The sequence below is a fragment of the Cryptomeria japonica genome, chromosome 3, assembly GCF_030272615.1.
Source record: "Cryptomeria japonica chromosome 3, Sugi_1.0, whole genome shotgun sequence".
Taxonomy (NCBI): Eukaryota; Viridiplantae; Streptophyta; class Pinopsida; order Cupressales; family Cupressaceae; genus Cryptomeria; species Cryptomeria japonica.
This window is the reverse complement of record NC_081407.1, coordinates 742,879,770-742,904,653: the sequence shown is the minus strand read 5'-3', so window position 1 is coordinate 742,904,653 and position 24,884 is coordinate 742,879,770. Positions and strand designations below refer to the sequence as shown.

Below are 24,884 nucleotides of genomic sequence, written 5' to 3'. Positions count from 1 at the left end.
GGAAGGTGACAACAGAGATAACACCACAGTTGAGGGAGAAAAGGAGGAAGATAGAACCCAAGAACCCAGTAGAGCTGAGGAGCAGCCACTATTAGAAGCTACACATCAGTTGCTGAGTGAAGTGGGAGAAAACTCAACTGTGAGTAAGGGACCAGATACAGCGCCTAATCCACCTTCTACGTCCAATCAACCACGGATGAGCAACGAGTCCGCTGAGACATCTAGAGTACAAGGTGGGGAGTTGGTGGTTACATCAGGACAAACCATCCCTCACGACTGGTTGATAGCCCGTGCACAGCGGAAAGCAGCTATCAAGGTGCCTGTTAACCTGGAGGACATATTCTCTCGGATAGGAGAATCACAGGCCAAAGGAAAGAAGAAGCCAAGAACTTACTCCAGGATCACCAAGGACGAACAAAGGAATCGGACGATTCATATTTCTCCTCCGCCCAAAGACAAACCAGCAGAACAGGTCGCATTGGCTGATTATAGCATCACATCTATCCCGCTAGGGAAGGCGACCAAGGAACACAAGAGAGAAGAGTTCAAGGACTCTGTTCAAAACATGCTAAGGCAGCTGGATGAGATGATTGTTGAACGAGATGCGTATCAGGTTCGTGCCAAACAGGCCAACGGATACGTAGATCACTTGCTAAGGCCATTACATCATGTTGTTGAGTCCCACATTCCCCCTCTGGCGTTGGCACATAAAACTATAGCTGAGGTCGAAGGAGTGCATAACACCACCAGAGCAGTTAGAGAGTGGATCTGGGGCATTAGGACAGGAGGGGAGAGAATCATCAAAGATGTGCACAACGTGGCACTAAATATACAGTTAGCCCGCGTAAAGATGGCGGAGGTAAAGGAGTGCTTCAAAATCCAGGAGATGATTGATACAGCTCTACCCCTCATGAGAGCTCTCTTCTGGACTCACACTCAGATTCCGACGCTACAAACAATCCTAGATCCTCACAATATCAGCACCTTCAAGGAATGGTATTGGATTGTAAACATGAAGAATGACATGGCGGACACCATCAGAAAAACTCAGGAGGAGTGCGATGAAGTTTTGTCTAGCATTGAGAATGTCGGTGAAAATATCCTCAAGGTGTTGGTCACTAGCTGGAAAGATGGCATGGGAGGTGATGATGTGGTGTCATGATGGAATGACAGGTTGAGGACCGATAAAATATCATACTCCATGGAGGACATAGAATTCGCCAGCAGTCTGCACTCAGACATATTGAGTTTTGAAGCTCGTCAATCAGACTGGTGCGAACGGCTAAGTATAGTGGACGTCCATAGGGAGGGTATTCAATACAAAATGCATAATCCTCCTATTCCTCCCAACAAGGAATTATTCCCGTTATGCATAAGGTTCCAAGACTCTGTTCGGGTAGAACGCGCAACAGGTCAGGATATCTAGGAAGATTACTTGCGAGGGGAAGTTGAATTTTTGGTGAAAGAATATGCCTCGGGAAAGGAAAAAGTGCTTTCATAAAAATAATTGTTTCTTTTAAATTCCAAATGCACTTTTCCAAGCTAATTACTTCTTTTCAGCTACCCAAAGTCATTGCAAATTTTGAGCTCCGTGCAAGTGCATTTTTTGGGGAGCAACTTTATGTTGGGTAGTTATTAGTTAGTTAATAGTTGATAGGGAGATATTTGTTCCTTATTAATAGGTATGGGCAGCCATACCTTAGAGGATGAATCTGGGCCACTTGTAAAGTTTAAATCTGGGCCATTCATCCAATTTTGGAAATCTATAAAAGGGACTATTTTTCCCTCTTTTTGTAAGAAGTTCTAAGATTGTTGCTGAAACTCTGGCGAATTTTATGCAGATTTAATGGAAATTAAAGTTGTCTTATTTTCATGTGAGTGCATACCATGAAAATAGACCCAATTATGTTCAACCACCAAATAGACCCAAATTGAAGCCAAATAGTGATAGGTAGTTGAGAAGGTGGTTGAAGGGATAGTTGAGAATTGAATGGGCATGGGTTAAAGCTGCCATCTTCTAGAAGGCAGATCAGGCCCTTGGATGCAGTCAATCCTGCCCATCGATTCATATTGTAAATTATATAAAAGGCAGAGGCCTTTCTCTTGTAAAGGGTTAGAGATTTTTAGATAGTTACTTTCTGGTTAGATTTTGGTAGTTAGATTATTAGTAGAAGAGTAGAACTGCTGTAGAAATTGTTGTAATGGTAGCTGAAGCAAATATATGAACATTGAACCATGGTGTTTGTTGTCTTTGTTTTCTTCTATTTGCATGGTTTCCCTTTAGTTGGTTAATTAGAGGAGGGGTATTTGATGCATTTCAAGTTCATACCATTGGGGGCTTGTTGATTGTAGGTCACTATGCATGGTTTGTCTGAACCTTACCGTGCTTAGTTCAACTGCAGGTCTTCGTCTTAGGCTGCGCCAGAATTGGCTGTGTAAATGAGTGTCTCCAGTCTGAAAATCCTTCATCCCTTGGGGATTGCACTGTTCTTGTCTAGTTGTGAGGGTGTCTCTGGCGAAACAAGAATCTGTTAATGGAAATATGTCTACCCGCTACACTAGTCATTCTTATCGATGTCCTTAGGATCCCTAAACCCTATCCTTTGCTTTTATTTCCCAGTCCGAGAATCCGAATAGACCAGCTTGTTACAAAAACATAAGACCCCTTGTGCTCCCAGCAAAAAACACATCGACTGTTGAGCTATCCCGCAGTCAAGAACTGACATTTGGAACCTTGAGGTTGTCCCCTTTGATCAATTAAAAGCAGCATTAGGGCTTCCTTATACAAGAGAGGATAGGATACTCGGCGAGTACATTCTATTCTGCATTGGCCGGATAGAGTTGCAGCGATGCAACTTTAGACACGTCAACAGCAAGGAAAAAATAATTGTCGTACCGCCATTCTTGTACCCGCATCCATACCTGAATCGACAACTTAGCTAATAACACTTCCCCAAAAGCCTAAGGCAAAGAAGGGAACACTACATGGTTCCTTTGCATTGCCCTAGCCTTATAAAAATAATCCACGAGGGATTTATCCTCATCAAATAAACTCAACTTTGACATTTACACAATCTCATTTAAATATATTCAAAATGCATCATCAAAAACAACACGAGAATTTCTAATCCAACACATTTGACGACAAAAGGGCTCTACCGAATCCAATAAAATAAACATGTGTTTGAGGTTTAATTGCTAATCCAATCCATCTAACTAGAAAAGGGCTCTACCTAATTCAATAAAACAAATACGTGTTTGAGGTTTTCATCTTATGGGCACGCAAATCATGCAATGCCAAGAAATTAGTAGCAAACCCTATTTCACCAAGTCTCAATTAGCTTCTTCCCTTCAATGAACGTACCCATAATGTGCACCCTAGTGTGGTTATATATGAATTTCATGATAGATCTACTCTCTATTATAGATGTAATCTAATAAATTTTTACACTATCCTCAAAAGTTAAATCAACCCAATGTGTCACAAATGGGCTTCAAAACCATGTGGGTTACTACTCCTTGAGAAGTTTGTAATGTCCACTTGTCACACCTAGTTGGCTTTGCTTTCCGTTACCCTATTCCCAAGTTCTCGTAGGCTATTAGGAGATGATCGGGGGACTCAATCTTTTGCGGAGAGCTCGGATTTTCAATTTCACCAAGTTTTGACAGCAATTCTAATTTTAGTAAATGTTATTTTTTAGTAAGTGCCATTTTGGGCAATTGGCATCTGCTTCAGTTCTGATTCTGCTTCAGTCTGAAGTGTCCTCTTTTTTGATGCCATGGTAAAAATTCTCTAAGTTGATGGAAAATTATACTTTATATTTCTCACTTAAGTGTTTTAAAAAAATAACTTTAATTTTTTACTTAAGTGACTAATATTTTGAAAAGGTGTCTCAAAATGGAATGCCTAAGGTTGGGAGACATAAATTGCAATTGTTTCTGGTTTCAATTGTGTGTAGTTTTTTTGTATCAACAGTTTGGATAACACTCCTTGATCCATCATCAAGATAAAAAGAGAGTTGAGAAGCATAAAAATGACTAGTTGCAGACTTGGGCTGGATTAAAAAGTTTAATGGGAGCCTTTTTTCAAGGAATATAATATTCAAATATTTGAATTTGCCCTCATTTTTCCCTCCAAGTCTATATATTGGGGTTTGGGCTCTCATTCTCTCATTTTGAATTTGCACACATCAAATTATTGTGGAAATGAACTTTGAGAGTTCATTTTGGATTGTTCAGGACGAAAACCCTCTACAATTTATCTGGTTTTGGTGGTGAAAGATTCACCTTAGCTGGTTATTGGTTTCAGTTAGAGAATACATTGATTCGCTTGAGTTTGGTGATGGAAATATTTAAGTTTTTATTAAGATTTTACGATTTTATTAAGTTTTTTAAGTTGCTTCCAGGGTTTTTGGTGTGTTTTGATGACTTTTACAGTGCTCTTCGTATTTTGACTGTTTTGGGTGAAAAAACAGCTCAGGCCGTACCTTTTTTATCTTCACAAGAATCCAAGTTTTGCACATAACTCTTGAAGGAACCATGTCTTCTTATGGGTATTGATTTAAAGGATTTCTAACAGCAGGGTAATGACATTCCATATGTCATTTCTTTGTTTGGGTGAGAATTTGAATTTTCGAGTAAGATCACCCCCTTTTGGGTTAGCGCCTAGCTTGTGAATAACACTTGCAGCTTCAAGGAGAATAAAACAAATAAGGGGTCTTAACTTCATCATAGAAGGACAAAAGGGGTTGTTTCATACCTATGGCTCGATAGAAGGCAGATTGGTGACAATTTTGACATGATTTAGTAAGTTTCAGACTTACCGTGTGGAGGTATAACAGTCCATTTGCAAGCTAGGATATAATGCTGTTAAAGTTTCAGACCTCTTCATTCTTATAGCAGACCCTATGTGAACCTTTGGAGGAGTTGGAGAGTAGCCTATTTGGTGGTTCAATCACAAAGACCAGGCCATTGACTTACAAGAAGCTGATTGCTATTGCTAAATGCTATGGATGAAGGTATCATTTTTAGATTCTGAGCTGCTCTGTTGCTCACTGTGTATTCAGTTTCACAAGTAGTCATTGTTGGTGTTTATGACGCCTGTTCATAATTTAAATTGCCTTGTTTTCTAGTCTTTTTGGTGTGAACAGAAAAGAGTAGTTTTATCTGTTTGAAAATGAATTATCATGCACATTTATATCATCCGCTTTCTATGCATTGTAATCTGCAAATGATCTTGAAAGTAAAGAGACTGATATCTGAAACAAATTGAATCAGCAAAGCTTATGTTACTTCATTGCATTAAACAACACAAATTGCAAGCACCTTCAAAAATATCAGCGGTATCCATTAAAAAGTTTGCCTACTACACAATGTGATACATTGTCAATGTTAAAATTACACTACATATTGTGTCCTAGCCTCTATCACAACCTTATCACTAGCGAAAATAATTATGTTCCATAGGCCTAAGGGATGCAGGGATGGGTCTTGAGGACGAGGGGACCAAGGGCTTTGATTCGAGGATGTGCAATAACCCCAACAAAATATCTTTCTATTAAATTTCAAATTTGATTATTATTACTAGATCTTGCAAAAACCCAAAAAATTTTACAATTTTCACAATACATTGACAACCCAGTATTATCAAATGAAGCCAACAAAAAAAGATAAACTCCAAAGCCTTTTCTTATTTTTAAGGGGATCTGAAATACATCAAAATATGCTGTGACAATAACATAAACAACGGCAGCAACAGAAACACGTGAAGAAAGAATGTAGAACTAAAGGTAAGAACATCCCAACTCCAAAGGAACTTCACAAATGGATGAAAGGCACAGCGAAGCCAATTGGATTCTTTGCAAGACCGACAATTGAAAGCATCAAGAAACTAGAGCCTTGGATATCCAAAGGTGGGAAGAAATTATGCAAGAGGCATTGTAAAGGTTGCAAGAAATACATGTGGAACTAGAGGAGGGAAGTGGAGGAGATGGAGAGAAGGAAGAAGTTGATGCAGGAGCATCCCCGGTCGATGAGCAATCTTGCATCAACCAAAAAAAAATATTTGTTTTCAGTTTTGTTCTTGTTCAATTCTGTGTTGCAGCTTTTGTGTTTCTTTCAGCATTCTTCGATAGTTGTTCATTTTCCGTTGCGGATCAGATTTTTGGCTTCTAGACTTGTTCTCGTTCCTTATTCTAGATTTTCAGTTCATTTGGTCCCTTTTCCGGCAAGTTATCGCTTCCAGATTGTCTATTTCTTGGTTTCTGGAATAGTTTGAGCTTAGCGGCTAGTTGGAGATTTCTTCTCTTGCAGAGTGTTTTCTTGGCTTGCGAATCTAATTGGCACTACACACAATGTTCCCAAGCCCTTGGCCGACCTTCCTTGGTGGTCTGCACTTCATTCCTGTTCTTGGCAGAGGAGATCTTCACACTTTAGTCCGACCTATTTTAAAATGTTTCATTTTCCTGTTTTGGAGAATGCAATCTTTTGTGGCCGACTCGGATGTGTTCCGAATGCTATATATATTGTTGTATTTGATTCTTTGGGGGACAGTAAAGAGATAGGATGATATCGATTCTTGATCTGTAATTAGAACACCTCTTGGAGGTCCAGATGGATTGTAATTTGGAATTCTATAACTTGGCTTGTAAGCCTGCATGTTTGCCCGCTTGTTGTTGGCTAATTTATGATGAATCCATCGTATTGCGGATGTCTGATCTTGCATTTTCTCTATTCTGTGTTGGTGCTTCCGTGGTGATAATGTTGTTGCATGATCTGGATTGTTCTCTTTAAGGACCCTCTGGATCATGGTATCAGAGCTGGTTGCGAGCCTTGAGGCATTCCTTTGGGTGAACAAATCACTGATTTGAAGGAAGCTGCAAGTGTGTTTAATAGATCGTTGACTGTAAGGCGATTGGAACTTTGTAGTCATACCGTCGAGCTGAGGCAATTGCACCGGATAAAAGGAGGAGATGCCGCCAAGAAGGATGAACCCTAGAAGGGTAGAGCAAATGATGGAGGATTTCAGAAATGCAATGAGGAATGAGATCCAAAACGCATTGGCTAGTTTGCAGAGGAATCTGGAATCAGAGGAAGAGTATGAAGAGGCAGGGGAAGAGCTAGAGGTCGAAGAGGTTGAAGGACCGACAGACGAGGGAGAAGATAGATTTCTTAGAGCGGTGGCACAAGTGAGTAAAATTCAAAAAGTTGAGGTTTCTAACTTTTCAGGTACATTGAGTCCGAAAGACTTGATAGATTGGATTGGAGAGTTGGAGGACTACTTTGAGTTTGAAGATATTAAAGATCCACATAGGGTTAGGTTAGCACAAACTAAGTTGAAAGGGCATGCCGCTTTATGGTGGAAAGAGTTGTCGAGGGATAGAATGGAAAATGGAGAGATGAAAATCCCCTGGTGGAGGCAGATGGTTGCAAGATTGAAGGCTAAATTCATTCTAGGAGACTATGAGTTGGAATTGTTCACAAAGTTGCATAACTTGAAGCAAAGGGACATGAGTGTGAAAGAGTATACTGAGGAATTCTACAAGGTGATGACCAGATCTAGATATCGAGAGATGGATAGGGAGAAGGTGGCTAGAGTCTAGACACATAAATGGACTTGGATATAACATTCAAGATGAGATGAGTATGCTAAAGTTTTTTACAGTTGAGGAGGCTGACCAATTTGCTTTGAAGGAAGAAGATAAAGTGAAAAGTGTTAGTTTTTGGTAATCAGATTAGCAAAAATTAGCAGAAAATAAGAATGCAAGGTAAAGTAAGCACATAACAGCATAACACACAAGAACACAGTAGTACCCTGGGAAAACCTCCCTCTTGGAGGTGAAAAACCCAGCAAGAATAACTCAGATCTAAGTACTAATAGGCGCAGAACCAGATTACAATTTAACCCTTCTAGGGCACACATCAACTATAGCAAAACTTATCTGAATCTGGAAGACAAAGTGTATATGCAGGTCACTGTCAATCTAAGACAGAATTCGGCAGCCTTGACATACTTCACAAGCCCTTGAACAAGTTCGGCAGCCTAGGATGGTATTCGCTCAACCTTGAGGATGATCACCCAGCTTGAGAACTCCAATTCGCTGCCTTAGACGGATTTGCCAGTGCAGATATAATTCGCTTGTGTATGCAACAGTTCGTTGACCTTGATTGTACTTCGTTGATCACAGAAGTAGTTCACTGATAGGATATATTCGTTGAGTGAGAGATGTATATGAATAATGATTGATGCCTTGTATTTATAGGTGACTTAGCTCTTTAACTTTCTCAAGTCGGCTTGCAAGAATATTATGCCAAGAGTTTTACATGTTACAATTATAGAGGTCAAGGTCTAATTACAAGCTACATATTTGATAGGTCTTGCCCCATAAGTTGAACGCCCAAATAGGGCCTTCCCTATTATTATAAGTTACAATGGGGCCCAGCCCAATTACATGAATAACTTAAACTAGAATCCGATTCTAGCTACATATTTCAACAAAAAGAAGACAATAGAATAACCCTAAGGGAAGAGAGAGATATGCAGCGAATAGAGGGAAGATGAGTGGCTATATGGGAAAGCAGACTACTGAAGAAGAATCAAAATCTAAATGGAGTAAGGAATCGGATCAAAAGACACAAAGAAAAAGATATTGCAATAGCAACAGGGAATTCTTGGGTAAATGTTTCAAGTGTGGAGAAATTGGACATAGATCTTATGAGTTTTCTCGGGGAACTAGTAAGAAAGGAATGGCAAGGAATTTCATGACACGTGAGGACCAGGAAACTGGAGCTACAAATGAGAGTGTGGTAGAACCGGAGCAAGGAGAATCCCTTATGTTTAGAAGAGTCTTCATGGAGCAAAGCAGAGAGGAGACCGAACCTACACAAAGGAAGAATCTTTTCTGGACTATATGTAAATCAGGAGGTAAGTGTTGTAAGGTTATTGTGGATAGTGGAAGTACTGATAATCTGGTATTAGAGGAGATGGTAGAGAAGCTTGGTTTGAAGAGGCTTGAGCATCCTAGTCCTTAGAAGGTGAGTTTGTTGAAAGATGATCATGTGGTAGAGGTAAGAGAGCAGTGTTGGGTGAATTTTAATATTGGACCTTACAAAGATGATGTCTTGTGTGATGTTGTGTCCGAGTGCTTGTCATGTTTTGTTGGGTAGACCTTGGCAGTTTGATAGAGGAGCTATCTATGATTGTAGAAGAAACCTGATCACTATTGAGAAGGATGGGCAGAAGTTTAAGTGAAGAACTTGAGTCTGGTGAAGAGTTGTTGTGCTGAGAAGCAGGATGCAGAGGTTATAACTTATATCAGATGATGGCATGGATTTGAAGAAGGATCTTGTGGATGGGTCTGATAGCAAGGTAGTACCGGATGTCAATAAAGTTAAGAGTTATGGTGGCAGATAAGATGAATTCCTGTGGAAGAAATAAATCAGATTTGCAGAAGGAGAGTGGTGGTAAGAGACAGTGTGCAGGTAAGAAACAAGGAAAGAGAGGAGAAGAGAAGAAGTTGGAGGGACTAGCCGAGGTACAGGAAGAGGTAAGAAGGAAGAAATTTACAGACAAAGAAGACATTTGGATAAAAAATGAGCATGGGATCTATATCCCGAATCCTTTTCGACATTCATGAGTTTCCTCTCATGGAGCATCTTTTGCTACCTGGGGTGTTTGATGCAGGAGCATCCCCGATCGATGAGCAATCTTGCATCAACCAAAATAAAATATTTGTTTTCAGTTTTGTTCCTGTTCAGTTTTGTGTTTCTTTCAGCATTCTTCAGTAGTTGTTCATTTTTCGTTGAGAATCAGTGTTTTGGCTTCTAGACTTGTTCTCATTCCTTATTCTAGAATTTCAATTCATTTGGACCCTTTTCCGGCAAGTTATTGCTTCCAGATTGTCTGTTTCTTGGTTTCTGGAACAGTTTGAGCTTAGCAGCTAGTTGGATATTTCTTCTCTTGCAGAGCATTTTCTTGGCTTGCAAATCTAATTGGCACTACGCATGATGTTCCCAGGCCCTTGGCCGACCTTCCTTGGTGGTCCGCACTTCATTCCTGTTCTTGGTGAAGGAGATCTTCACACTTTAGGTCCGAGGGGCAAAGCATGGAGTTGTGTCACACTTTGGGCCAACCGAGGGTAGTCCAGTGTCCGACCGGACTACCCTCAAGCCACGTGGCGCCTTTGTGGTGCCGAAATGGCACCAGGGGTCCGACCGGACTCAATTCGGTCGTTCTCCCCTTTGTGCAAATGCTTCCATTCAAAAAAAATCATTTTTTTTTTAAATGTTATAACTAAGGTTGGTCCGATTGGACTGAGTTCAGTCGGACTCAGTCTGGCCGGACTAGCCTGTGTGTCATCTGATGTGGCACAAAAAAGGTGAAAAACTTTGTATTTCTCAAACTTCTCACTTCTACTCAATTTTTCTTCAAGCAGAATATTTTTTTACAAAAATCTAAAAATGCCCTTTTGTAGAGCTTGAAGTCACAAATCCGGTCATATAATTTTTTTACTATTATGATAATTTTTAATTTTTTTTATTAATTAACCATTGCAAGTAGCTTTTTAATGTTAAAAAATAGACTGATTAGAAATTAAAAAAAAATTAAAAAATTATTTTACACTAGATGAGAGAATCTTCTCGAAAAGGGTATTTTTTTTTTGGGAATGATAAATTTAGTAGTCAAAAGGTGACGCCAAACGAAAACTGTCAAATTTATCTATGTTGGACTTCAAAATATTATAACGAGAAAAATATACATCAAAATTTAATTTAATTTTTTTTAACATTGCATATATATGTTCTCTATTTGGCAAAAAAAAATCCGAAAAAATAAGTCCATTTTCATTTTTTTTGGTGGTGCCGACTAGAACCCCTGATTTTCAACATTTTTCAGCAATGAGAAATTTGTCTTTGAATTTATTAAAAAAATATCAAATTTTTTCCTAAAAAATTTAAAAATAATAGACATAAATTTCATTACTAATTCTACATTTGATCAGTTTACATCAATTTCAAAATTCAATTCAGAAATGTCATTTTTATACGATCAAAGTTAAACAATTTTAGTTTTGTTGGCCGGTGCCTTTATAAAAGTGTGACATAGGTTTGTGCTTTTACCCCCAACCTATTTTACATGTTTCATTTTCCTGTCTTGGAGAATGTAATCTTTTGTGGCCGATCCGGATGTGTTCTGGATGCTATATATATTGTTGTATTTGATTCTTGGGGGGGCAGCGAAGAGATAGGATGATATCGATTCTTGATCTATAATTAGAACACCTCTTGGAGGTCCGGATGGATTGTAATCTGGAATGTATTTTGTAACTTGGCCTATAAGCTGCATGTTTGCCCGCATGTTGTCGGCTTATTTAAGATGAATCCCTGGTATTGCGGATGTCTGATCTTACATTTTCTCTATTCTGTGTTGGTGCTTTTGTGGTGTTAATGTTGCTACATGATCTGGATTGTTCTCCTTGAGGACCCTCCAGATCATGGCTACATTAGAAGTCTAGACAACCCTCAAGGTCTACAAAGGAGAGGAAATAGATGATTGCAAAAATTCAACTCAAAAGATGATAGGAGGTCAGAAGGGGATACATGAGTTTGGTTGTCCTTCGAAATCCTATTAACAAATGGAACGAAGAAAAATGGAAGGAAGAAAGGACCCAATAAACATTGCAAAAATTTCATGCAATCATTTCAGTCAAAATAGGGCATTGGATGAGTAGAAGATGTCCAATAATCCATTGAAACTTCGCAACTCTACCAAAACTTTAGAAAATGACCAAAACAATTTCAAACTTACAACGTTCTTGGATTTTTGCAACTTTCAACATTTGATATGACCATAGGGATTGAAAAGGAATACTTACGCAAATTCGACCAAAGGAGACCCCCTTGAAGATTTCTCAAATTGATGATAAATGATGGGGAAAATGAGGTCAAATGCACACAGGGGCCTAGGTTTAAGCAAATTTTTGCATTGTTAGGTTGGGTGCCAACACTATGTATTAACTTATTTTATGGCATAAGTAGATGTGCCCACTATTTTATAACATACTCATAAATTCAAAAAAAAGACTTCTTGGACTTCAAAAACATTTATTTTGGACCAAAATTAGAGTGGTGCAAAACTTACAAGATGGTCCTCCTAAGGTTCTGAAATGACCCAAGGGCATAGACTTGACTTTCATTAAAAAAATTGTGAAATCAATGCATCTTGACTTCATCTCATTTCCTATCCACCTAAATTTTCAACTATGTTTTCTAAAAAATTGGAAGACCTTTAAATCCTTCTAAGGCTGCACTCATGTTCAAATTCTTCACCAATGCTCAATGAAAGTTTACAAGGGTTTTCTATTAGTTGTTTCACAACATGTCTTGTAGGCTTTCAGTTGGCCCAAAATCCAAGATTAGGTTTTTACATCAAAAATATGAGATTCAATTCAATTTGTCTTGTTGCAAGTACATGAAGATTTGATTGACCAATACATCATCTTAAATCGACCACATTTTAGTTTTAGGTTGCTTCTTATTGTCAATTTGGTGAGCAAAATTAACTCTAGTATCAATTTCACTATTTAGGGTTTAGGATTTACATATTCCCCAGTCTTACAAATCTAGCCATTTATGTACAATCTTAATTATCCCCACAATAGTACTCACAACACAATACATTATGACACCTTTACTAACACCAACTAATGGATATGGTAAGGAAATCAATGCAAATCTATTGATCTAAATTGAAGTTACAATTCAAGGGATTAAGCGATAGCTATTGACTTAACGCACTATAGATGGAAACTGAATGGTGCTAAAATGAAAATTAATAAGATTAATATTACTTAACAACAGAATTTTATTGCAAAAGATAAGAGTTACAAAGAGGGGATTCTTCATTGGGATAAATGTATGCCTTGAACTCTAAGTTCTTCATTCGTCCAATTATTATACTTTAGCTTTACCATGTAGACTGAAATGTTAATTAAAAAAAAATGATAGGTTCTTGAGAACTGAAGAGTCATCCCTCATGAGAGGGTGACATTTCCTTTTTGGAAGCCAAAATGTACTATTGAAAGGACAAATAGGTTGGAAAATGTGATTAACTATTGGAGTGGTACTATTTCGGTGGTGCCACTTGCCAAGGTCATAACTCCATGATCGTAGCTCAGAATTCAAACTTTGTATATACTTGTTGTAAAGCTTAGGTTGTGAACTAGTCTTGGTACCTCCAAAAGTAACTTTGTCACCCTCTAAGTGTATTTAGGGATTTCAGACAAAACCCCAAGGGCAAAATCCACCCTTAAGGACCTTTAAAAAGAAAAATGCTCCTTGGATCATCTATGTGGGTGGATCATAGATTGAGAACCTTGAACTAGTTTTAGATAAGAAAGTAGAAGCATGCCGCCTCTCTAACAGAAAACCACAAAGGTGAATTAGCTTGACCAAAATATTCCTTCAATGCAAACATGTTGTAAAGTTTTATTCAATTGCAATAAAAGAACAAATTATATATGTGAGAATTTTATATGATTATATTGTCTGATAATCTGATTGTTTTGTTGCAGGCTGAAGGAGAGAGATCATTAATATATTTTTATATGTCTTCTCCAAATGATTCATGTCAGGCTTTATATGTTTTAGAAGAACGGTCAATAGATGTCTTGACCGGTCATGTCTTTTAGACATGACCGATCAAAGCACCTATTGATCGGTGTCTTTCCATATTGCACATCCCGATTTCGGTTATGTTTGGTAACTAACATTTAATACTTAAACACTCGGTTAAAACGGTGTTAGTTATGATGCTTTGTTAATGGCCCGATTATAAATGTTTATCGATATGAACTAAACCCGATAACAAATAGCATTACATATGCTATCGAGTTAATACCCCGATAGCATATTAATGCCGATTCATAAATGAATCGACATTAATATGCTATCAGGTTATTAGCCCGATAGCATTTAGATCGACGCTTAACTATGTTAAGCAAGTCGTCAATCTAATCCATCTTTATCCAATGCCAATATCATAATCATGATCAATGTTACAATCTGATAAACATATTAAGTTTGGAAAGCATAAATCAGATAATCTAATAGCATAGATGAATAAACCATAACAGAATAAAGGAGATTAACGTGTTAGAGAAGTCTTATCTTGCAGAAGCTACTAATGCATTAACACTCCCTCTTAGCTTTGGAAGATGGATAAAGTAACCTGCATCACATTTCTCTTTCATAACCAGAATAATGTCAGTCTCCAAGAATATATATCATCTATACATAAGATATGAAGTACCATCAGGACACAAGATACAAATATAAAACATCACTCTAAGTATGTGACATAGAGTATCACCTAACCATGTGATATAGAAGATTCATCATTTCATTATGACAAGATACCACCTGAACACGTGATATCAGTATTGCCTAAACACGCAATACTACGGATAAACATATGAGGATGGTTAAATTATCATCTTATCCAGGTTGTGATATGTGCACAAACATTTTATACAAATGTTTTACCACAACACCATCAAGGCACATCCATGACATACCAGAGATCCAACATGATAACTAGTTTAGAGAATCATAAGATCGTCACCTTATGATGTCTGCATACAAGTGTTCATAATCTGAGAGGTCGTCACCTCTTAGATATGAACACAGGGGGTGAAAGCCAAAATGTCCCAACATGACAAAAGAAGTTTACACATTAAACATCTTATTTACAAAGCAGATTACCTTTCTATCATACCTAAACCTTTTCTGAAGTCATCAATCTTCACTTTGGAAAGAGGTTTGGTCAGAAAGTCTGCAGTTTGATCTCCTGTACAAACATATTCTAATTGAATTACATTCATGTCAACCATATCTCGTACATAGTGGTATGGGATCTCAATATGTTTGGACCTGCAATGGAATACTGGATTTACTAAAAGTTTTATGCAGCTCTGATTGTCACAATGAATAATAGTAGGTTTCATACGTTCTCCAAACAATCCCACAAGCAACTTCCTAAGCCATACTGCCTCTCGGGCAGCCATAGAAGCTGCAATATATTCGGCCTCAGTGGAACTTTAAGCTACAGAAGACTGCTTTCTGCTGATCCAAGATATCATGGCTGAACCTAAACTAAAACAACACCCTGAAGTGCTTTTTCTGTCAGTCATGCTGCCAGCCCAATCTGAATCTGTAAATCCGTGTAGATCTATATCAACTTTCTCATATTTAAGACCAAGGTTTAAGGTACCTTGTAAGTATCTCATAATATGTATTACTGCCACCAGGTGTATCTCCTTAGGTTCACACATAAACTGACTTAGAGCATTAACAGCATAACAGATATCTAGCCTTGTGTTTAATAGATACATTAGGGACCCAATCATCTGCCTATACTGAGTAGGATCAGTGGACTGTGATTCTACTGCTGCTTCTTTAAGTTTATCTAAGTTGGTTTCCATAGGAGAGGTCATGGGCCTATAGTTTAGCATTCTGAATCTCGTCAAAATGTCCAAGGTGTACTTTCCTTGGTTTAGTACAATATTATTGGAATTCTGCCATACTTCTAACCCTAGGAAGTAATGAAGTAGTCCCAAGTCCTTCATATCAAATTCTATGGATAGATCTTTCTTGCATTGATCTATAAGGTGATCATCTCCTGTGATTAATAGGTCATCAACATATAAAATCAATATTAGCATATCACCTTTATTTCTTTTGTAGTAGAGATTAGGATCTGCATCATTTTTAGTGAAACCTAGTTTTGAGAGATAGGTGTCAATTCTTTCATACCAGGCCCTGGGAGCCTGTTTGAGCCCATAGAGAGCTTTCTTAAGTCTACATACATGAGACTCTGCATTATGAATTTCAAACCCTTCAGGTTGCTCTAGGTAGACTTCTTCTGAGATCTCACCATTTAAAAATGTTGTCTTAACATCCATCTGGTGTACCTTCCATCCCTTTGTTGCTGCAATGGCTAGTACAGCTCTTAGCGATGTATATCTGGCAACAGGTGCAAATGTTTCTTCATAATCTATTCCTTTCCTTTGTGAGAACCCTCTAGCTACAAATCTGGCCTTGTGTTTTTCAATACTGCCATCTGCAACATGTTTGATCTTGAAAAGCCATTTAGATGAAACAACAGATTTCTTAGTTGGCCTAGGAACAATCTCCCAAACATCATTCTTCATAATGGATTGATACTCTTCAGACATGGCATCCTTCCATACTTGATGTTCAAGTGCATCTGATACATTGTTTGGTTCAACTTTAGAGAGATCATTCATAAGGGCAACATAGCTAGTGAATTTATTAGGCCTTTTACTTTCCCTGAAGGTTCCTGAAGGAGCAGCAAAGTTTTGAGCTTCTGTTACAGTCTTGGTGGCCCATAGTGGTCTTTTCTTGAGTTTTTCTCTAGGTGGGTTTTGAGTTTCACCTATAGTCTCCTCAAGATTCTCCCTCTGAAGCTCAGGAGTAGGATCTTCTTCTATGTTAGGAGTAGGGATATAGATTTCCGGTTCTATTGTACCTTGGGCTCTTTTGAAGGCTAAGTCTTCTTCAAAGATTACATCCCTACTAAGTTCAATATTTCTTTGACCTTGTATATAAATTCTATAGGCCTTGGATGTTTCACTATATCCTACAAGTATTCCCCTTTTTCTAGAAGGTTCTAGTTTTAGTCTTTTCTCTTTAGGTACATGTATATAGACAGAACACCCAAATATCCTAAGGTGGCTGATATCTGGCTTTATTTTGGTGAAGACTTCCTCAGGAGTTTTATCTTCAAGGTGGGAGTGAGGACATCTGTTTTGTATATATACCGCAGTGCTAGTTGCTTCTGCCCAAAGTTTGATATTTAGATTTTGATCAAGGATCATGGCTTTGACAGCTTCTACAATAGTCCTATTTTTCCTCTCAGCTACCCCATTTTGTTGAGGATTATAAGGTATTGTTAACTCCCTCTTAATCCCTGAATTTTTACAAAAATCTTTAAATAATTCTGAAGTATATTCCCCCCCATTGTCAGTTCTTAGGGTTTTAATTTTATTTCCTGAGTAGTTGTCCGTTAGTGATTTGAATTCTTTAAACCTATTGAGGATCTCTTCTGATTCTTTACATTTCAAAAAGTAGATCCAAGTTTTCCTAGAGTAGTCATCAACAAATATTACATAATACAAAAATCCCCCTAGAGAGGGTTCGGACATAGGTCCACATACATCAAAATGAACTAATTCTAATATTTTGCTTGTCTTCCTAGTACTATTTTGGAAGGCAACCTTGGTATTTTTACCTAGGGCACATCCCTTACATGCCTCTGAATGATATTGCTTCAACTTAGGTAGACCTGTGACATGATTTCCCATAGATGATAAAGCCCTATAATTCAGGTGGCCTAGTCTTCTATGCCACACCTCATTTGCATTTGTGGCTTCATGAATTAAGGCTAAGTTGGGCTCTGTGCATAGCTCATACAAATAGCCTTGTCTTTGTCCAATGATTTTAGCTTTCTTGATGGTAGAATTTCTCGGCCAAGCCAACACCTTGTTTTCCATGAAGGTCACTCTGTATCCATTATCCTCTAGTGCTAATATGGAGACTAGATTTCTTTTGATGTCGGGGACATATAGTACTCCTTCAAGTTGCAATGACATGCCAGTCTTTAGTTTGATGATGCAGGTTCCAATTCCTCTGACTGGATGTGAGGAATCATCTCCGATGGTCACTTCCTCATCATTCTCCTCTATCATGGAATCTAGCACTTCTCTAAAACCGGTAATGTGTCTGGATGAACCACTGTCGATCACCCATGAGTTAGACTTGTTTGTTGTATGGCTTGTGAGTGCTGAGTAGAGGACATAGTTCTCGAAGTCATCTTCCCTTTTGGATTTTCCTACTTTGACAAATGTGGCTTGTTTGGCTCTCTCCAGACATTTCGCAACATAGTGTCCGAATTTGTCACACCTATAACATTGAATATGTGATAGGTCTTTCTTTGGAGTGTTCTTGCCTTGATGACTTTTTCTTTTCCTAAATTTCTTCTTCTTACTTTTCTTATTTGCGTTAGTATTTAGGACTTGAAGGTCTTCGTCTATGTTCTTTTGTTTTATTCCAATTTTGTTCAATCTCGACTCTTCTTGGAGACAATCATCTCTTAACCTTTCAAACTTAGGATATTTGGACTTTGCACTAATGCCTTGGACAAATGTATTCCATCCACTGGGCAACCCATCTAGAGCAATGAGTGTTGATTCTTTACTCTGGATCTCATAATCAAGGGTTGCAAGTTCATCTCTTAAGGTTGATATTTGCATGAAGTAGGAGTTGATTGTCTCCCCTTTGTTCATCGTGATATGATTCATCTCTCGTTTCAATGCCAGAGTACGACTTGCATTTGATATCTCAAATGTCCTTTCAAGTGCTTTGAACATTTTGTAAGCCGTCTCTTGTTTCTTTATGATGGGCATTATGTTGTTTCTTACCCCATAAACTATTATTTTAATAGCCTTTTCATTTCCCTCAATCCATGCTGTTTTGTCGGGTTCATTCTCGGGTGCTGCACTTTCAGTTTGAACATATGAATCAACTTTGTTTTCTCTCAAAATCATTTTGATTCTAAACTTCCAAGCTGATAAATCATCACTACCTCCAAGTCTATCTTCGAATCTAATAGCGCTGGCCATTTTGGAAATGTGATGTAATATATAATTTTGTTCTTGAATTATTCAGAAATTGAATAGCCTCAGATTCGATTAGCCTCGCTTTGATACCATGTAAAGTTTTATTCAATTGCAATAAAAGAACAAATTATATATGTGAGAATTTTATCTGATTATATTGTCAATAATCTGATTGTTTTGTTGCAGGCTGAAGGAGAGAGATCATTAATATATTTTTATATGTCTTCTCCAAATGATTCATGTCGGGCTTTATATGTTTTAGAAGACCGATCAATAGATGTCTTGACCGGTCATGTGACCGATCAAGGCACCTATTGATCGGTGTCTTTCCATATTGCACATCCCGATTTCGGTTATGTTTGGTAACTAACATTTAATACTTAAACACTCGGTTGAAACGGTGTTAGTTATGATGCTTTGTTAATGGCCCGATTATAAATGTTTATCAGTATGAACTAAACCCGATAACAAATAGCATTACATATGCTATCGGGTTATTAGCCCGATAGCATTTAGATCGACGCTTAACTATGTTAAGCAAGTCGTCGATCTAATCCATCTTTATCCAATGCCAATATCATAATCATGATCAATGTTACAATCTGATAAACATATTCAGTTCGGAAAGCATAAATCAGATAATCTAATAGCATAGATGAATAAACCATAACAGAATAAAGGAGATTAACGGGTTAGAGAAGTCTTATCTTGCAGAAGCTACTAATGCATTAACACATGTCACGATGAAAAAATCACAGAACACCCTATTTTTTGTGTCTTGTATCATTTATGCTTTTTATTTGAGGAATAAAACCTTGATATGACATAAGTATATGCAAGTGAAATAGTAAAAACAACCATTGCAATAATATGTAGCTAACAGATGAACCCAGTCAATTTATACATTCAATTCCTCGTTTTGCATGCAACATAAAGACCACAAAACGAAGGAAAATTATAACTACACATATTTGTAATTACCTGTGTTGCACGATCTAACTCATAAAGTGAGTTGGTCTCAGAAGCTCGCACCTGACAATGCAATTATACAAGAGATTATAAACTCAACCACACCATTGTGTCAAAAGACCTTTAATATAAACTAAAATCAAGGAGATTGAAAATATTGATCTTCAATGGTGATTTTTTCTCTCTTAAATAGACCGTAAATCAAGCTGATAGGCAACATTGATCTTCTGTATTTGACAGTGCATGTGGGAGAAGCATTTACCGTTTGTGTAGCAATGGTAGGTTGAAGTAAACGCACATCTCCGGATTTTGAATCAATCTTTTTTGTCAAGAAAGATAGTGCATCCAATATGGCTGAAGAAAACTCATTTGTTTGTTCTGGAAAAGTTTGGCAACCATCTCAATACAATTTAACTTGTAAATGTATTCAGTGCTCAACATTCATTTTAAGATTCATCTCATAATATAAAAAACATTTACAAAAGAAATATATAGTTTAAAAACAGGAAAACAGACTTTAATGGATTTGGAGCATTTTAGATGATTAAAGTTGAAAACGGAACACACAATTGTAGCATTCAGTTCAGCAATATAAACTAGGATATTTATTTGAAACAAGTTAAAACAAGCTTCTCTACACTTATTTTAATGAAACATGTGACTGTCATGATCTCTCAGCTCCTTGAAAATCTTACCTGGGTTTGTGGAAAAATCACCACAACAAGAAGGGATATTTAAAGCTCAAGTAATTTATAATTAAAATTCATAGACAATAGAAGCACTCTAGTATCAGTCATATACTTGCACATAGAAGTAATTAACGAGATCATATGCACCACACATGATAGAATATTACAAGTTATTTTCATAGCTCCAAAAATGCAGTAAAATGCAACACCAAAAAAAGCTATACAGACGATGGATAGAATTGTCCCCTCAAATGAACAGTTACAAAGTTGAAACTAATAATGCAGCACAAATGTGGGTCGTCTGATAGCAGAAGAGTAAGAGTAGTGTACAGCAATAATTACCACTGAGCCAATCTTTTTAATACACATGATGAAGTTAACGACCTAGTAATGAAAAGCAACCCTACTAATAATACTCAAGGCTCATGATGGCTATGATGTCATGTTTATACTGTGGAAACATAGATTAATGCACCCACATTTCGCCCGAGAACAATTTCTAGGATACAAACGTCTGACTTGACATTGAAAAACAAAGTCATAATTTCTTTCAATGAAATTGAGAAAACTGAGGAATATATTTTAGAGAGAATGCTTTAAATTTTTATAATATGACAAAGTAAAAATGCAAGAGTATATGTAATGGTAAAAGGGAGAAAAATTTGGGAATAAACTCTGGTAGAGATTTCAACTTGTGCAGAAAAGGTAAATAATTGAGTGTGGCTCAACATTTGATCAACCTAGCATTTAATTGCAGACTCTATATGTTGAACCATTGCTATGAGATTCAGCAAGTCTTGGTAAGTACTAAGCCAAACACAAACAACCTGTAGACATATTAAGACAATAAAAATTGTTAAAAAAATACAGTTTGAAAACAGTTAAAAGGCAATAAAAACAATTAAAAAAGGGAATTAAGAGATTAAATTCGCCCTGTCCCTAAATTTAATTGTGCTGCCAACCATAGAGATGGCAGTTTGCAATCTCTGCATTCTAGATTCTTGACTTTTCTTTTCTTCAATGGATCCTACAAATCTTCTTCAATTCTTGAAAATCATCTGTGGCTTCCAGAAAATAACCTGAGTTAAGGCTGGTTTAATACTTATTCATTCTTGACCTTATCATTCAATGTTATAGAAAGCTTTACAGTTAATAATGTCAAGTTCAGACATGGCATTACTAGAAGAATTAATTCTTGAGAAATGCTTTATTCTTTGCTGAGAATTCGAATCTTAAATTACCTAGAATCTAATATATAAAAAATAAAACTTAGAATTATTTTTTAACATTTACCAAAGTATATATGAATTTTAAGTAGATGAACAGCCTTTTTCCTTCACCTAATTGTAATATCCTAAACGTAGTTTGACTGGTTTTCAAATTATTAATTTAGTAATATTATGAAATATAAAAAAGAAAAACAATATAGATTTTTCTAAGTGTGGGTTTGGAACCTGTTGTGACGTTTTCACACATCGCCCCATGAAATGGGGACCCCCACTTTTGGCTTAGGCTTAGGTTTTTAGTTAGGTCGTCTCAGCTTGATCAGTTTAGCAGCTGTTAACCCTTGCTTATGAGAAGTGAATATGTCTTGTCAAGTCAGGATTGAGGTTGTGTTGCCAGCATTGCTGAGGTGGTTAATGTTGCTAAAAGTTGTCAATTTGCAAGAAAAAGTCTTAGGGTTTGAAATGGCATGAATTGGGGTTTTGGATTGACATAGGTCAAAACAAGAAAAGAGTCATCAAAAAAATTTGCTTTCAAGCATGGATAAATTGTGAAATCTCATGTGCTAGGCCAAGTTCAAGTTAGTACGAATGAAGGTGAAATTTCTGCCCTTGAAGTTGGAGATTTCAAGACTTGGAAGTGGTACGAATGAAATGAGGTACGAACTTGGTATGAATGAAGGTGAAATTTCCGCCCTTGAAGTTGGAGATTTCAAGACTTGGAAGTGGTACGAATGAAATGAGGTACGAACTTAGTACGAATGGAGGTGAAATTTCCGCCCTTGAAGTTGGAGAGTTCAAGACTTGGAAGTGGTACGAATGAAATGAGGTACGAATGGAGGTGAAATTTTCGCCCTTGAAATTGGAGATTTCAAGACTTGGAAGTGGTACGAATGAAATGAGGTACGAACTTGGTATGAATGGAGGTGAAATGCGGCCCCATTCAAGTTTGAGATTAATGAGGAAAAGAGGTACGAGCAAAATGCGAAATAAAAATGGTGAAAACAAAGTGTAAAACACCAAAGTACAAATGAAGGCCTAAAAGCCACTCAAGTCACTAAGTACAAATGAATCTCCGATCACCGATTTGAGAAAGGGGTTTTTATCAAGTCCAAATGAAAGAGCTTTTAAGTCCAAACGAAAGAGCTTCTAAGTCCAAACGAAAGGGGTTTTGATCAAGTCCAAACGAAAGAGCTTCTAAGTCCAAATGAAAGAGGTTTTGATCAAGTCCAAACGAAAGAGGTTTTGATCAAGTCTAAACAAAAGAACTTTTAAGTCCAAATGGAAGAGGTTTTGATCAAGTACAAATGAAAGAGCTTCTAAGTCCAAACGAAAGAACTTCTAAGTCCAAACGAAAGAACTTCTACCTCCAAACGAAAGAGGTTTTCATCAAGTCCAAATGAACTCAAAAAAGACGCCAAGATCATCAAATCCAAATGAAGATGCAAAAGTCGCCAAGGATATCAAAGTCCAAATGAACTCAAGTATGATCAAGTCCAAATGAAAGAGCTTCTAAGTCCAAACGAAAGAGGTTTCATCGAGTCCAAATGGACTCAAAAAAGCCGCCAAGATCATCAAGTCCAAATGAAGATGCAAAAGTCGCCAAGGATATCAAAGTCCCAATGAACTCAAGTATGCCACCTAAGTTTATCAATGAAAGTGAAATTGAAAATGATGATCAAGATCTAAATGAAAGAGAGATAGGCGATTCATAAATGATAAATTGAAGATGATAAAAAATTGATCATTTCAATTGGAATGCACAAGTAAGTACAAGAGGGCGAAATGCAAATGAGAATAAAAGATCGATCAAGGAAAGATGGAAATTCAATCAGATCAATGAATTTTACCAAGTAATTTTTATTTTTTTCAAAACACAAAGTACAAATGAAATATAACAAAAACAGATTTGATAGAGGTGCAAATGAGAGCCTAAATGCCGAAAACCTTGTGCAATTGAAAAGACAAGCACTGATTTAATAAACAGAAGAAATTGGGCATGAAGAATAAGCGCTCAGCAAAGAGATGAAATAAAATGTTTTTTTAGAATACAAAGTCGGCCTAATGAGAAGCTGAAATGAAAAGTGGCAACTTTTTGCCCTTAGTGCCTATAAAGGATGACATTTGCAATTCATTTTGTCACACATCAAAACATCATTCAAGCAAAATTCAATCTGCACTCCAAAACATCAGCGATTTTTATCTTCAATACATTCAAAGTGATGGTTTTGAAGGGCGATTTTCATCTTCAAGACAGCGATTGGACAAAGGAAATCAGTGATTTGGACAAAGAATTTTATCATTTCAATCATCAAAATATACTTTTGAGAGAGGCAATTTGCATTATAAAGGTTCTAAGTCCAATCTAGAATATTTTCAATACAATTTGAAGGCAACATAGACAAATTTGGTGAAATTCTGTGCATCATCAGACCTATAGCAAGCATAAAATCAGGCATATAGAAGAGGGAGGTAACTGAAATTAGTATGTATTTTATGTATCTGACACCCCTTTTTGTTTGCTTTGCAGGTGACTAAGGAAGAAATCAAGGACAAGTCTGATTGTAGAAGGATCAGAATAATGCTCCAAAAAGGGAGTTCAACATCAAGATCAAGTTCGAGTCATGGAAAGCAAACATCAAAGTCAAGGCCTTGGAGCATGAAGGAAAGATAATGTGCATGATGAAAGAATGTTTCATTATCCTGAATTCCCTTTGGGAATCCAAGAATCGAAGTTGGTACATTGAGGAGCTACATTCAACCGGGTGTATCATTCAAAAAGTGTATCATGAATAAAGGAAGATCAACCATCATCACATTGAGCAAACTGAATAATGTTGAGTATCAAGAGATATTGCTCAACATTCCCTCATGATAATCTATCAAGTCTACAAGTGCAAATTGAGGTGGCATCCGAGTCATCACTCAACCAATCAAAAGATTCCACGTCAACATGTCCAAATGCAATGCACTTGACTCATCTTATGAAGGCACAAACTTTGAGCTACCTACCCTCATTTTCTATTGGCTCACATTCAATAGTGAACCTAAAATGTAATTTTCTCATTGGTCAGAGGGAGTTGTTGTAACAAACCCTAATTAGGGTTTCTATCATGTAATCTCGCCCATAGATTGTGAATCAATATGAGCCATTCATTGTAAAGAGCTATCTATATAAGGCTCAGTTCTCTCATTTGTAAAGATATAATAGCAAGGAAATAATAGCAAGTTAACAATAGTAGAGTAATAGAAGATAGATAGTAGCTAGACAATTAGAAAGTAAAAGTTAGATTAGGAGAAGGCTAAGA

At 37.1% G+C, this 24,884-nt stretch overlaps 1 protein-coding gene across 2 annotated transcripts in view; it reads right to left on the bottom strand.

The window, feature by feature from the left end:
- The window catches only part of LOC131042308 (protein KTI12 homolog), a 128,437-nt gene that overhangs the window by 31,471 nt on the left and 72,082 nt on the right, over positions 1–24,884 (bottom strand). For both annotated transcript variants that reach the window (XR_009372086.1, XM_059218560.1), the window contains exons 6-7: positions 19,927–20,042; positions 19,677–19,727 (exon numbers count right to left, since the gene is read on the bottom strand). Coding sequence is in view for 1 of the 2 variants with exons in the window: in XM_059218560.1 (XP_059074543.1) it covers positions 19,677–19,727; positions 19,927–20,042 (167 nt within the window). In the remaining variant the exon portion in view is untranslated. The remainder of the gene's footprint in view (positions 1–19,676; positions 19,728–19,926; positions 20,043–24,884) is intronic.